The sequence below is a fragment of the Castor canadensis genome, chromosome 11 (genome assembly GCF_047511655.1).
Source record: "Castor canadensis chromosome 11, mCasCan1.hap1v2, whole genome shotgun sequence".
Classification (NCBI taxonomy): domain Eukaryota; kingdom Metazoa; phylum Chordata; class Mammalia; order Rodentia; family Castoridae; genus Castor; species Castor canadensis.
The window spans coordinates 28,442,706-28,457,128 of record NC_133396.1 but is presented as its reverse complement, the minus strand read 5'-3'; the positions used below and the strand labels follow the sequence as shown (position 1 = coordinate 28,457,128).

General features: G+C 42.8%; 1 protein-coding gene across 2 annotated transcripts in view; it reads left to right on the top strand.

Annotated features, from left to right (window-relative positions):
• Positions 1–2,222: 2,222 nt before the first annotated feature.
• Positions 2,223–14,423, top strand: part of Ca10 (carbonic anhydrase 10) — a 502,636-nt gene continuing 490,435 nt past the window's right edge. Inside the window, exons 1-2 of one of the 2 annotated variants that reach the window (XM_074046081.1) lie at positions 2,223–2,753; positions 3,674–4,320. In XM_074046081.1, coding sequence (XP_073902182.1) covers positions 4,260–4,320 — 61 coding nt within the window. In that variant the 5' untranslated portion in view covers positions 2,223–2,753; positions 3,674–4,259. Of the gene's footprint in view, positions 2,754–3,670; positions 4,321–14,423 lie in introns of both variants that reach the window. The other variant, XM_074046083.1, reaches the window with a different exon arrangement.

The following is a 14,423-nucleotide window of genomic DNA, read 5'->3' as shown; positions in this document are numbered from 1 at the left end:
TGCCATGCGTGCACTTCTGCCCTCCCAAAGATGACACTTTTCATTTCACAAAACACACAGGGAAATGGTATGCCAAGGCTTCTAAGTTTAGACTGTCCAGCTACGATCTCTACACAACTGAGTAATAGCTGAGAGACCTTTGGCAAATAACTATTCTGAGTTTGTTTTATATCTGAAAAATGGAAGTGATAATAATGTTTATCTCCTGTTGACATAATCCTGATTGTACTAGTATTAAGAGGCAGGCCTTTGGGTATGTAATTACATAATGAGGACTCCACCTTCATAAATACAGAGTATTTACCCTTATGAAAGGACTGGAGAGAACATTCTTAGGTCCTTTTGACCTTCCACCTTCTGCTATGTGAGAACATAGAAAGAAGAGCATTACCAAACAGTGAATGCTGAAATGTAGACATCTCAGCCTTGCAGTTTTCAATCTCCAGAACTGTAAGACATAAATTTCTATTATTTATAAATTACCCTGTGTGTGTGTGTGTGTGTGTGTGTGTGTGTGTGTGTGTGATGCTGGGGATGGAACCTGGGGCCACACACATGAAGTGCTCCACCACTAAACTGAATCCCAGCACTTTTGTTTTTAACCAAGGATCTCACTAATTTTGCCCAGGCTGGTCTCCAACATGTGATCCCCCTGCCTCCACCTCCAGGGTAGCTCAGGTAACAGATGTACCCAACCATGCCCAGTAAGGTTATGGTATTTTGTTACAGCAGCACAAATGGACTAAGACATGATGTTATGCTGAGATAATTGATGCAGCAAATTGGGCAGTACCTGGCTCAGAGAAATCAATCAATACATTAAACTATAACTATTGTTTTACTAACAAATATCCTCAAGAGATTTTTTAAAAAGCACTTTGGGCAGATTAAAAATTAAAATTTTAGAGTGCTGAAGGTTAGTGTACAGGTTGAAAGGAAGATAAGGAATTATGATTTCACTGGCAGTGGTCTTAAGGGATATATAGTCTGTAAGCTTTTTGAAAGCAAAGATTATGCCTTTTTAAATTACAAACCCCCAGTATCTTACCATGATACTCGACATATATAAGACACTAGCTTAATATTTTAAGAATTCATTAATAAATGAATGGGTCGTGGTATAAAAATTTAGGCAATCTGCTAAGACTTCTAGAGAGAGCTCTCCTGCTGGCAGTTAATCCCTTACCAGAGCACCAAAGGTAAGTCTCTGTCCACGGTTCTGAATTCTCACTAGGCTGGATCTGTTCATATCTGGCAAACGGCTGTCTTCTTTCTCCCCTCAAAAATTCCTTTCATACAGTCTTCTTTCAAGGCAGGGAGATAAACACTCCCCCATATGTTTCCCAAATGGGCTAATTCTCACCGTCTCTGATTCTTTTAATGTTCTCAAGTCTCAATGTCTTTCCTGCTGAACCTCAAAGTTTTCTACCTAAGATTCATGGATTTATTTCATCTGAGCCTAGATTTTTAATGTGCTGGCCACCTGGAGTCCTTGGCCATCATCTCAGAGAACAGATTCCTCGACCACACTTCCCTCTCAAAGAGTAGGCAAGTCTGCCAGCGGTTCTTTTTTTGAATCCCCAGAGGTAGCAGGGCTATGCGCTCTGGCTCCCGCAGTCAGCCCAACCCTGACAGAAGAGCTGCTGCTCTGCTCTCCTCCCTCTGTTGGGTCTCTCTCCTCTCCCTGCCACTCAGCAAAAAGACCCTCTACACTCCTGGGCAGTTGAAGTCTGTTCAAGCATCCTGGAAACACGGTAGTGTAACTTCTTTAGCTCACTTGCCGCACCCTTTGATGCTACACAGACTGCGTTGGTGCCCGGTCACTATCGAAAGACTCAGTATATGAGCACTGTGAGATAAATAGCACCCTTTCTTTCGCCTTCTTCCTCTCCACTTACTCACTTTTCAACAGGTATTAGACCCAGGCTTCTAAACATCAAAATTTTAAAGTGGAAAAAAAAATCCCTGCGGGTTATGTGTTTGTGTTTGTTGTGTGTGTCCATCCGCGCTTGTGCAAAATCTCCCAACGTCACAGTTCGGGAATTGGGACAAGCGCATCAACAAATCTGGTATCTTTCCAGGGATTCCCTCTATACTGTCCTCCTCTTCTTCAGCACCCCAAAGAGGTAGGTCTGGGGCTTTCGCCACTACTGCAGCGACAGAAACACACACATCTACTGCAATTTCTCTTTCCCCTTCACTGCCAGCCCTTTTACGCAAACAGTCCTGGGCGCAGGATTTCCTTCCATTTCCTCCGCATCCACACACCTCAAAGGGGTACAAGTCCTTCCCTTAGCTTCAGAGAGTCCGCCTGACCGCCAGACCTTCTGCGGTCCCGCTAGCTCTAGCTCCGCCAGGGTGGTGGGTGGTGCTCGCACCGCCCCCACCTTCCCCTGGGGCCGCGGAGAGCCGCGCGCTGGGCATGTGCGCGCGCGCACGGGCTTGGTAGGGAAATCTTCCCTGGAAGCTGCCGAGTGTTGCTGGCGGAGAGTATCCTGGGGCAAAAGCCTCCAAAGCACTAGGGCTTCCTTAAACAGAGTGAAAGAAAAAACGAGAAGGGAAACCGTTCCCGAAGGCCGGGGTTTCCAGTGGTCTTGGATCCTCCCGGCGCTGGGTAGAGGCGCAGTTGGCAGCAGCGGCTGCTGACACCCGGACTTAGAAAGACGGCTTTCCCCTCTTCCGGGAGGAGGGAGGTGAGGGACTTGCAGACAAGAGTTGCACCTGGTCTAGGAACCTGCAGAGAGAACTCTGGGGTAAGTAGTTCTGGCACTAGAGCCAAAAGGGGAAGGAGGAGGGGGCGGGAGAGGGACGAAAGGGAGAGGGCAGGAAATGAATTATGCAAAAAAAAAAAAAAATCCCCAATATTCCGCAGCGGAGGGAGAGCATAGCACAGCACTTCCAGGATGAGTCCCGCGCGGGTCTCCCGCGCCGAACCAGCAGGCGCGAAGTTCTTTTTAAGGAGAAAAGAAACTCAAAGATGCTGGAAGATAACCGAGGCAGCCGGGCGGGGCAGAGCACAGAGGCGGCCGCCAGGGGCTGGGGCCCAGGCAGTGACCAAGGTGGCCTGACGCTCTGACGCCTAGCCTTCTCCTCCTCCTGATGGCAGGGTTAAACCTCACCTCCCCACCCTGGACTTGTGCCTCCGCCCCCGGGCGCCGGGCAGCCCGACTGACGTTGGGACTCCAGGCGACAGCAAGGACGCTCACCTGGCCGAGCCTCCTTTTCCTACTCCTCCTTCTCCCGCCCCCACCTGCCCTCCCCCTCCTCTCTGAATCGGGAAGCGTCGGGATCCGTAGGCGAGGAAATAACGACCCCTGCAGTTGCATTGCGGAAAATTTCGGTGGCGGCGCTAGTTGCGGACGATGGAAACGAAGCAACTGGGGGTCCTGGGGAGCCCTGGAAAATAGCAGAGGAGCAGAAAGCGCGCTTGCGACGTGGGGAACCAGTGCGCCCCCGACGCGCCCCAATCCCTAGTGCTTGGTTTTCTGCTCGGCCTCCTGGACTCGCGGCCGAACCCAGCTCAGAGGCGCCAGGCTGCGCGCGGACTTGGGGAGCTGGGCGGGTCGGCAGAAGCTGCTGGTGGCCGGAGGTTCCGAGCAATAATCCCTGCTTCTCTTTCTCTGTCTCTGTCTGTGTGCTGTGTCTGGTCCTCCTCCCCGCCCCCCGGAAGCAGGAAGAGAACGGCCCCGAGCGGAGCAGAGCACAGCAGCCACCCTCTGACCATGCCCCGGTGAGGGGGGCGGACTTCGAGGGCAACTTGTCGCGGACTGCCTGGGTTTAGCCAGGGAACTCTACCAGCTGCCGGGAGCCCGGAACTGCACCGCGCGGCCCGGCGGGGGGCTATCGTCTATGTCTTCTTGGGGCGCCAGGAGGATCGGGGTCTTGGTTTTGCAGAAAGAGCCCAGCGCTGGTGGCTTCAGGTGGCTGCCGTCGCCACCACCGCTGTTAGTGCTGTTCCCACCGCTGGTGCGAGGAGCAGGGACACGCGAGCCGGGAGACCTCCGAGGCCGCGAGGCATCGGACATGTGTCAGCACATCTGGGGCGCACATCCGTCGAGCCCGAGGGGAGATTTGCCGGAACACTTCAAACTGCGATATTGATCTTGGGGGGTGACTGTCCCTGGCTGGCTGCCGGGTGGGAGTGCGAGTGTGGGCTCGCTTGGGAGTGTGTGCGTGTGTGTATGTGTGTGTGCCGTGTTGGGCTTCCCCCTTCCCCCTGTTTTCCCGTCGAGTGATGCACTTGGAATGAGAATCAGAGGATGGAAATAGTCTGGGAGGTGCTTTTTCTTCTTCAAGCCAATTTCATCGTCTGCATATCAGGTACGGGACGTGCTGGAGTCACGGGCGGGTTTGGGTTATGTTAATGCTTGGAATTTATGGGATTTCAGTGTAGACGCCAGGCGGGAAGCAAGGAGGGGGGTGGCACAGACCCTTTCTGTTCTGCGGCTTTACTGTCTTCAGAATCAAAAACCTTCTAAACCCAAGTGTGTGTGTGTGTGTGTGTGTGTGTGTGTGTGTGTGTGTGTGTGTGGTGGGAGTAGGACCTGTGTGGCGTCCTGGAAGGCAGAAAGGAGAGGGGACAAGAGATGAGAAAGAAGAGGCAGATTGGGTGTTGATTTTCAACTGCTCTTCTGGCTGAGAACTCTGGCGCCGAAATCGGAGCCTTGGCAACCCCCACCCGCATCCCCTGGCTTTCAAAGTTCCCAAACTCGGTGGCTCCTGGCTGGCAAAATGGACGCAGGTCCTTGCCCTAGTCTCTAGGCACTTTGAAGAGACTGCGGGAGGATGCAGGACTGGGAAATACCAGCAGGGACTGGGGAGGTGAAGAGTCCTCCACGCTTTCCCCAAACACAGACCCATTTATTGTGATGCTTGAAAACCTGGTGGCATGCCCTCCCCCACCACAAATAAAAGAAAAATCCATCTGAAACAACACAATCTGTCAAATACCACTTTCCATGGTAGTCTTAAATCCCGATATCAAGGATGTGCTAGCTCAGGCTCTGATCTCAGACTACTTGTGCCAGCCTGTAGTTTTAAAAGCAAATGAGAACCCAGGGTGTTCAGGTGAACGAAATAGAGCCCCTGCTTGCCTTAGCCTGAGTGAGTGTTTGTTCATTAGGAAGGATCCTATTTCTGAGCAGTGTCTTTGTTGGTGCAGGAGATTGGGCATGGAAGGCACTGTGAGGGAAAGCACTAGGACCAGCAGTATTCCCCAGTTCAGTGGCTCCTCCCATTGACCAGCACTCACTCCATTTCCCTTCACACCTGCCATTTAAACAGAAGCCTATTTGCAATGCTCCCTTCTGCCTGCATTCCCTCTGCAGAATTGGGGACTGAGCCAACATCCCATGAAGTCACCAGAGGAGGAGAGCAGGAACCTTGCACCTGTGAGCAGACACTTTTGAGCAGCATTGGGGTAGAAGGACAGGTGTCCTGTCTCTTCCTTTTCAGTCCTTCGATTCTCAATCCCCGAAGCCACATGTGATTCTGGATATTAAAACCCTTCCTCTGCCCTTACCCTGGGCCCAGTTTCCAACATCACTGTTTAGTTTCAGTTCTCTCCTCATAAAGCAGGAATGGGAAACTGTTACCAGAAATCATTGTTTGGGTCTTGACCATCCTACTTTAGTGAGTTATATTGTTCTGGCAGACAAGAAAAGAATGCCCTGGGGTCACCCCAACTCCCCTAGTGGGAGCTCTCTTAATCTGTCCTGCCTCTGGGAGTGAAAATCCTCAGGTGACTCCTATACAAGTCCTGTGTTCAGGGATGGACTGGGTGGCATCCCACAAGGTCACATTTTTTTCTTTTTCATGTCTATTCTAGCTCTTTTTCTTGCTCTGGACTTCTTCACTAGCTATAAAATAGCCTTTTCCTATCTCTTTCCAGCATCATAAATATCAACAAGGCATCTGAGTTCACAAAAGGTTGACAAAGGGATAACATTTGTCAAGGTCCTGGATTCCCCCCAGCATCCTCTTTGTCCTCAGTCCTTACCCTGAATTTTGGCAGGCAATGACATAGAAGAACAAGCTGAGTCTTTCCTTAGCCTCCAAAGGGGGCCTTAGTGGAATACCTGTCATAGCTGTTTTTGATTTGATGTATCAGCAACTAAATTATTCAAATAGAAATATTAGGGGGAGATTATTTCCAACCCAAGAGGAGTGCTATGGAGTGTGTGTGGCCTTTCACAGGTATTTACTAAATAATCATTGCTGTGTAATGAGAGGATAAAAGTGTAAGCAAAATTGCTAGCTATTAGCTAAACACAGAAAACTAGGTTAGCATTCCAAATGCCTAGTTAGGATATGAATTAATTTGTACTTTATGAAGACATGTAAGCAATTGTGTACTTTATATCTGCATATCAGTAAACTTAAGCCATTCTTTCTTGAAGCCAAGGTGGCCTCCTCCTGTAAGCAGTACTTATTCAGTGATGCCCATTTGTGTCAGAATTATGCTTAGTAATATAACCATGACTCATAATTGCACACTTTAGTGGACTTGGTATCTTTTCTTTTCCCACCTGACAGTCTTAGGATTATAGGAATGCAGTGCGCTAAGGTTGAATAATTATGCCTCAGGGAGAAGTTAGTGGGTCTTTCATTTCTGTTTCCATGATTTGCAGTTTTAATTTACTCACTACTGAGCTTTACCAAAGGGAACATAACCCTATGATCATAGAAACTACTAAATCATAAGTTAAAAATTATAAATGAAAAATCTAAAGTATTTTCCACTATCTTGGATAAGTTGCTTTGACCAGTAAATGGGTGCTAATCATACTGAGTTACTAGACATTGATGCATTGATAGGGTTGACTTCGTTACTGAGGAATACAAGGCTGGGAAAGGCCAGTGAAAATCTGCAGAATAAACATTTTGCAGAATGAAAATGTTGGTCGTAGCTTTGGTCAATAGAGTGAATTTCATTTGGTGGCTTTTGCTTTCAGGAACACACTGGGGCTTTGTATCTTAGATTGTTTTTTTTTTTTAAACCACAGGTTCTAACAGCCCCCCTTTCTATCCCAGCCCCCAAATTAAAAGTATACCCAAGGAGTTTTCTCCATGTCCCCATTTGGATATATTGCTTAAAGTACAGATGCCTAGGCTTGGTGAATATGATGACTCTGTAGTTGTAATTTGGTTAGCAAATGAAACTAAGGGTCCGCTTGGTCAGGCTTAGCTAGCTGCTGAGTAAGGAGTAAGTGTGTCTTCCATTTGAAAAATCATATCCATTTTGGCTACTTAATGACAGCACAACAAGGCTAGAGAGGGAATATCATGGTCTGGGAATTCTGGCTCCACACTAAACTCAGCTCTGATTTTACTGAAAATGTAAGGCAGCTGGGGTTAGGGAGTGGGAGAGAGAAAAAGAGAATGATTTTTCTCTGTGCTAGCAAGAGCTCCCTTCCCTTCCTACAAAAGCAGCTCAGATCAGCGAGAATGAATGCTTAGCAGCATTAGGAGAGAGTTTCCTGGTCAAAAGGCAGCTGCCTGATTTAATTCATACAATGTACCGTGCTTCCCTTCTTATGTAACTTTATTTCTTTGTGAGTTTATTTGTAATAGCAGCAACAATTTGAATTATGTGTTGCTTTCACACATTTTAAATACATTGCAGCTATTTTAACTTGTCTCTTCATAGAACTTGTAGGGTAATTTTACAGATAAGGCAGCTAGTGTTCACAGAGGCTTAGTCTGGAGGATTCCTATCCAGATCTAACTGAGTAAAAATTCAGTAAATCATTATGTTTTGGTTCAAGATTTCTTTCAAGTGTTTTTTTTGGATATAGTTTTTATTTTGATGTCTCTAATTGAAAGAATGAATTGGGCAAAATGGATATAAGTCAAAGAATTTGGGAATTAAAGTTTAAAATGATTGTAATATAAAGCAAAAGAGTTAAGGCAGCATTTGAGTTCCTCTAATTCTGTCAGTCAGATGAAACTATCACTCAAGTGCCTCTAGCAGTTTGTGGATCAGCATTCCCTGCAGGCCAATATTTAGGATATTCTCGTCCTACTCTGAAAATTAAAATTGCATGATTTCAGCCTCTTTATATACAGAAAGAGGATACCCTGTACATTTGTTATGTGGATTAAATTAGATAATATGTTTACTGATTTTTCACTTAGCACAGTGTCTGACACATAGTAAGCATACAATAATATCAATTATTGCCTATTTCATACAAATCTGTTTTTTTTTAGGTTGGGTTCATGGTAGAGTAGAGCTTTACGTTTTTCCACACAAGCTTATTTAAGAGCAAAAAGCAAGGGCTGGAGTTGTGGCTCAATTGGTATTGTGTTTGCCTGGCAAGTGGAAGGCCCTGAGTTCAAAACCCCAGTACTGCTAAAAAGAAAAAAAGGAAAAGAATCATCAGCAGGCACATTTTGCAACATTGAACATGAATCCCACCTTCAAGGAGGCTGTGGCTAAAAAGTTTGAAAGGCCTCTTAATTGTTCTTTTCAAACAAATGAGACCAGTAGCATTAGGCTTTGGTCCATCATCAAAAATGTAATGCACTTTATCCCTGTGAACCCAATATTGAGGTGAAGCTTGGAAAGCTTAATAAATCACATGGCAACCACATGATGCTTATTACCCAGTGAATCAACAGAATTTCCTTCATTCTGCTTGTATAGACCCAACTTTAAAGTTCTTCCAAATCGCCAAACTGCATATGCGGTCAATATGGCTTTAATGAAACATCCCATTAAATGAAAATGAACCACGCCCAAATAGACTACTCATCTGATTGTCTCATTAGCAGTATGATTTCTTTAAATTCAGTTTCCCATGTGACACCATATAGTTAATAGTGGACAGATAATCATCATTCTAGATGAAACTCTTCAGGCAGTGAGTCAGGAGTCTGCCCAAAGGGAAAAGGAAAGTCAATGTGAACCGTCATTCCCTTGGGTGAGGAGAGGACTTTGATTGTCATCTGAGGAGATGAGTACCTAACACCACAACTTATCACTTTAATTAAGCATTTTATATTTGGGCCTGGAGCTTAGGTCAGAAAGATATTCAAATACCATAAATGTGTGTGGTGGCAAACCATTGTAGAAAGAGGATGGCTGTCAGAAGACCCACTCTGCAACCCATCTCCACCCTAAACATCTGTAGGACCTGGGCAATCTCTTTATCTCTCTGAGTCTTAGTTTCTTTAACTGTAAAATGAAAATTTTATTTGTGTTATTTCTAAAGGATTTCTGGTGAAAACATCAGAAAGCAATCCTGAACATTTTTTATGCATTATAAATGTAAACTATCTGTGTCTTTATTACAAGATGATTCATACTTAAGATACAGTTATAAAAACAAAGATGAGAAATGTGCACATAATGACAAGTAATATAAAATAATATGAGTAATGCTTAGTTGTTAAGATATAATTAGGAAAGTTGTGAGGCCAAAATGTATTATGATGGAAAACAATAAGAATAATGCTTAATTGTTTAATACAGGTCATAAATCTATAGATGAGAGAAATTCATACATAAAAAAGTAAGGATATTAGATTGATATCAAAGTTTGGGAAGAAAGAGAGGAAGAACACATTAGCAAAAGGGGAGGAATAGGACTGAGCAGATGTACAGTGAGGCCTATTACAACTAAAATCAAAGATTCACTTTGTGAGACACTAGAAGGTGTGGATGAACCCTCTTGGGAAGCTATTGAGTTAGAGAATATGAATGTCCTAATATAGTTATGCTCATTGTAATTTTTCTTTTTTAATTATGGATCTTTGCATTGATTAAATAGATTGAACTGGCTAAAATCTGTTTGCAGTTCTAATGTTGCTTTGGGTCTTACATGTCTCCAACTACTGCTATACTTCACAGTTTGTAGCCTGTTTGGGATTGCAGATATTTGGGCTGCAATGTGGAGATAATACTTATGACTAAGGTTGTGATTCTTACGAGGAACTCATAAGGATAATAAGACATTAGTTATGAAATGCTTAACACAGAATCTGGAAGATAGAAACCACATATGAGAGTAAGCATGGGCTTTGAAACCAAGATAGGCCAACATATAAATTGTAACTTTGCCATTCCTTCTATATGTAAAGTTAGAGAAGTAACTTAGGCTCTATGAGCTTTATTTTCATCCTATGTAAAGTGAGGATTAGAGGGAATACACATAAGATATACTGTAGAGACTAGCATGTCATAGTTGTTCAGTGAATTGAAGCTACTCCCATAAAATAATTATTTCATCATCCTCATCATTGCCATGATTGACGCGAATGATAATTATCATCCATGCTTTGAACTATTTCTTATAAGTGCCAGTTAAGCATTACATATTTGGGCCTGAGCTTTAGGTAAGTCATTTCCTTTCTGTTCATCAAAAAAGATAGCTTTGTGCAAGGCCTTGGAACCACAAAAGTGAACAACACATGGTTCCTACTATTTGTAAGATAGCACACGCTGTGTGATAGAGATGTGTATAAAATATACTAGAAGTATAAAAGAGGAGCAACTAACTCTTTTTAGTGGATGCAAGTAGGGAAGGGAAGGATTTATGGAGATGAACACAATTGAACTATGCCTGGAAGAATATATGAGAATTCAGAACAATAGGGCAGGAATAGGGGAATACCACAAGACAAGAATAATATGTTCATAGACAAAAAGGGATGAGCAAAGCAAAATATCAAAAGATGGCGAAAGGGACATAAGGAGTAGCTGAATTGGAATAAGTGATTGGAAATAGTGATAAAAATAACTTGGCACCAATATAAAGGTGCTTTCAAGCCAAGATGAGAAGTTTGGACCTTAGCTTTTTGTTATGAGGAGGTTAGGAGGAGCTAAGGAAAATCAGGTTTGGTTTCATCTCAACAAGACATCTTCGTACTTGGACTTTGATTATAATAAGGAATAACTTAGAAATCCAGTTCTTTGTCTTCTTTTCATGCTAGCCTTTATTCTTGATAACGAAACCCACAAAATTTGTTTTAAAAACTCTGGCCTAATAGATCAGTTAAGCCATTGTGGGACATTCTGAGTGACAGACCAAACAAAGCCCTCTGATGGCCCTGAATTACCTTAATCTTTGAGATTTGGTATTTTCATGTTAAGCAAATGCAAATGTATTCAATTTTGTACTTGAATAATAATAATAACAATAATGTGTTTAGCATTAGGTGAAGGACAAGAGAAATGAATCATCCATACATGCTTCATGTCATGAAGATTAATTGTGAGCCAAGCAGTGGATGCATTGTATGAAGCATTTTGCAGTTCTTTTTGCTTACTACACTCCACCATAGCTTTTATTTTCAATAAACTATGTGTTCACTTGGAAGAATATAATATGGTCCACTAAATTATGTGCCTACCATACGCTCTCAGTGGTCCAGTGACCATATATAAAGTGTAGAGACCTACAAATTTAATAGTTTCCTTGGTCTGCCTTATCATTCAACATTTATCCAAGGTGCAAGCCAACAAAAATGAATTAGACATTGAACCTCCCCTCCAAGAACTTATAATCTAAGAAGATACCAATCTTTAAAACAGTAGTTACAACAGAATTTGATGAGTATTATAATGAAACTTGGTACGGAAGTGTTTGAGGAGAAGAGAGAACAGGCATCTGACTCATTTTGGAGGGGGGAGGAGTGGAGAAAGGCGACAAAGTGTGTTATAAGATGCTTGAACTGCATCTTCAAGGATGCTAAAGTAAATGACAGCTTGCAAGATTCTTTCTGATTAACTAGGAGGAGTGTAATGGGAAGGAATGAGCATAGGAAACAATATTTGCAAAAGCTGGGACATTACATAAGCATGACGAATTCAGTGGTTGGTCAAGAGGGCAATATGGAAACATCTAGAAAGAGTGATGGATGAGGTTCAAATGGAAGAGTGTTTAAGAGGTAGGATTTCTGTATATAATAATGTTAATAAAAACAACCTCTCCCTCTCTGTGCAAGAAAGGCCCTCTTTTAAGACCAAAGAGGGCATGGAATTTGTATCTTTGTCTTTATTAGGAATAGGCCAGTCAGGCTGAAGCTTTTGACACTGGTCTAGTCATGGTCCATTTGGGCAAGATCACTAGTTATTTTCTAGTGTTGTCTTTGGTTCCAGGTGACTTCCCAGAAGCTTTTTGAGGACTCAGACATAGATTACAGAGTTTATCTCCTTCCTTAATTTATTGCTAGATATTTCCATCCAAGGAAGAGCCAGGAATCTATTGACTGACCCTGGCTTTTGCAATGTGTCAATTACTATCATATATTCTTTCTGATTATTGAATTTTTCATACATATTTTTTTCAATTTTCATCCCAAGTAACCTTAAATAGAACTTTAAAGATTTTCCAGCATGTGGGGGCTGGAGGAGGGTCTTCAGGTGATGAGAAATGATCTAGAATTACCTTTATAACAAAGCCATAATTGCTCTTTATTACCAGGATTGGGCTGGTAATGGGATAGCCAGCATTTGGTTTTGATTACATTTGCATTAAGGTGCCATCAGGATGGCAGTGGAGAGATTATGAAAAAGGCAGCATATAAATACCTTCGCCTCCCTATCTGGGAGAGGTGACATTTTTGTCAGAGCACATGCAGAATTAGTCTTTAACTTTGCCCAATACTTCATGCCCAGTGGCAAAAGGGGCTGGCAGTAAGAAATGAAGCTTGTGACTTTTAGGTAAGTTTTACAGAGCCAAGTCTTGCTGGCTTTGCAACACACTTGGCAGCAATGCCAGAGTTGGAATAAACACATTTACTAAAGGATATGAGTCAACATATTTCCCTTCCGCTCCCCCTCTCTCCTCACTACACACAGCTACCTTTTACCCTCAAGGAAAACAGTTCTGATGGCAGCACTTACTGACTGAAGATAGGCCTTTCATCCTCTGCAAGGTTGGAATAATAATTAATAACTCATAGGACTCTTGAAATGAACAAACAAAGTAGCATAGCTATGATAGGGTTTTTTTTTCTCAGCATTTAATGTATTTATTCATTCATTCCACAAATGCTAATGAAAGGATGCCTCTCTTGTGAGGTAAGCACTGGACCAGGTGGATGATAAAATGTACAGAACAAAGCAGCCTTGTAGAGTACACATGTACTGATACACAAATACTGTAGTTTTTCCCATTGCCCAGTCCAGAGCCTGGCATTTAGAAGATTCTTTATAAAGAAGGACTAAATTCATACATGATTAAAAAACAAGGAGTGATTTACAATTGCTTTGTTATCTTTGTAGGAGACTGGGAGACAAGAACAAGGCTATGAGGAAGGAGAGATGAGCAGACATCTCTGTCAGCTTCTGCTGCATGTAGGTTTTTGAATGTGCAAAGATTTGAAGAGAAAGAGAACTATCCCATGGAGCAACACATTTGATAGTTTTCACTTTCCTTCCCAGACTCAACTCGAATGTCTGTTTGACAAACCATCCTTATTTGAGGCACTTAAAAGTTGTTTAAGATGTTTTTCAGCTCCTTTGTGTTCTATGACACCGTGTTAAATACATGAAAAAGATCAATGGATTCATCGTTGTTCTGTCCCACATGTCATCTCTGTTCTTATTAGAGCAGACTGCCTAGGATATGGTGTTTTCCAGCTTTGGAGAAACTAACACTCTAAGAGCATGCTATCCTTCAGTTAGTATTGAACCAGAGTGCTTCAGGGAATAGCCAGCCCCACCCTTTGGTGTTGATGCAGTGAAACACAGGAACTGACTGTGTTCTGTATGGTGTTTTTAGTCTTGTGTCAAAAACATTACTTTTCCTTTGGCCTTTTATAACAGGATAGCACTTCTCATGAGGGAGAAAGCCAGGAGCCTAGGAATTGAAAGAACCAAGTGATTTTGCTGTCTTTGAGTGTTAAAATCACATTGATCTTAGCATCTGTGAGGAAATGATAGTTGGATAACTTTGTGTTATTTACTTGTTATTTTAACTACAGGAAAAAGGGGAGGGGCTTATAGAAAAAAAGCCCCTATTGTCAATTTCTGATCAGATGACTAGATGATTGTGATTATACTGATAGTTAGAAAGTAAAGTATGTGTGGGTATTGCATAGCTTGGGTGTGAATAGAAAAATGTCACTGGTTATCTAAATATCATTATGCCCCATAATTAACCAGCACTTAAGTTGCAGTGATTCAACTTCTGTAGAAGAAAATATAAAGTTGCAAAGTAATTAGTTTTAATATATGTAACAAGTTCCATCCCTGTTCTGCACTGTGAAGCAGTTCTTTGTGGCCTTTAGTTTGTTTTAGTGCAGTATTATAGTGACTAAATAAAGCTGTGTGCAATCTTAGGTATACAAGTTGGCACCACCTTTTATGTTTTTTTCCTTCTGGTTTTAGAACCGTTGGAATTAAGGTCTGACTGAGCCAAGTAATGTCTTGTGTTGTGCCACAGCTACAGGTTACAAGTGTTAAGCAAATTAAT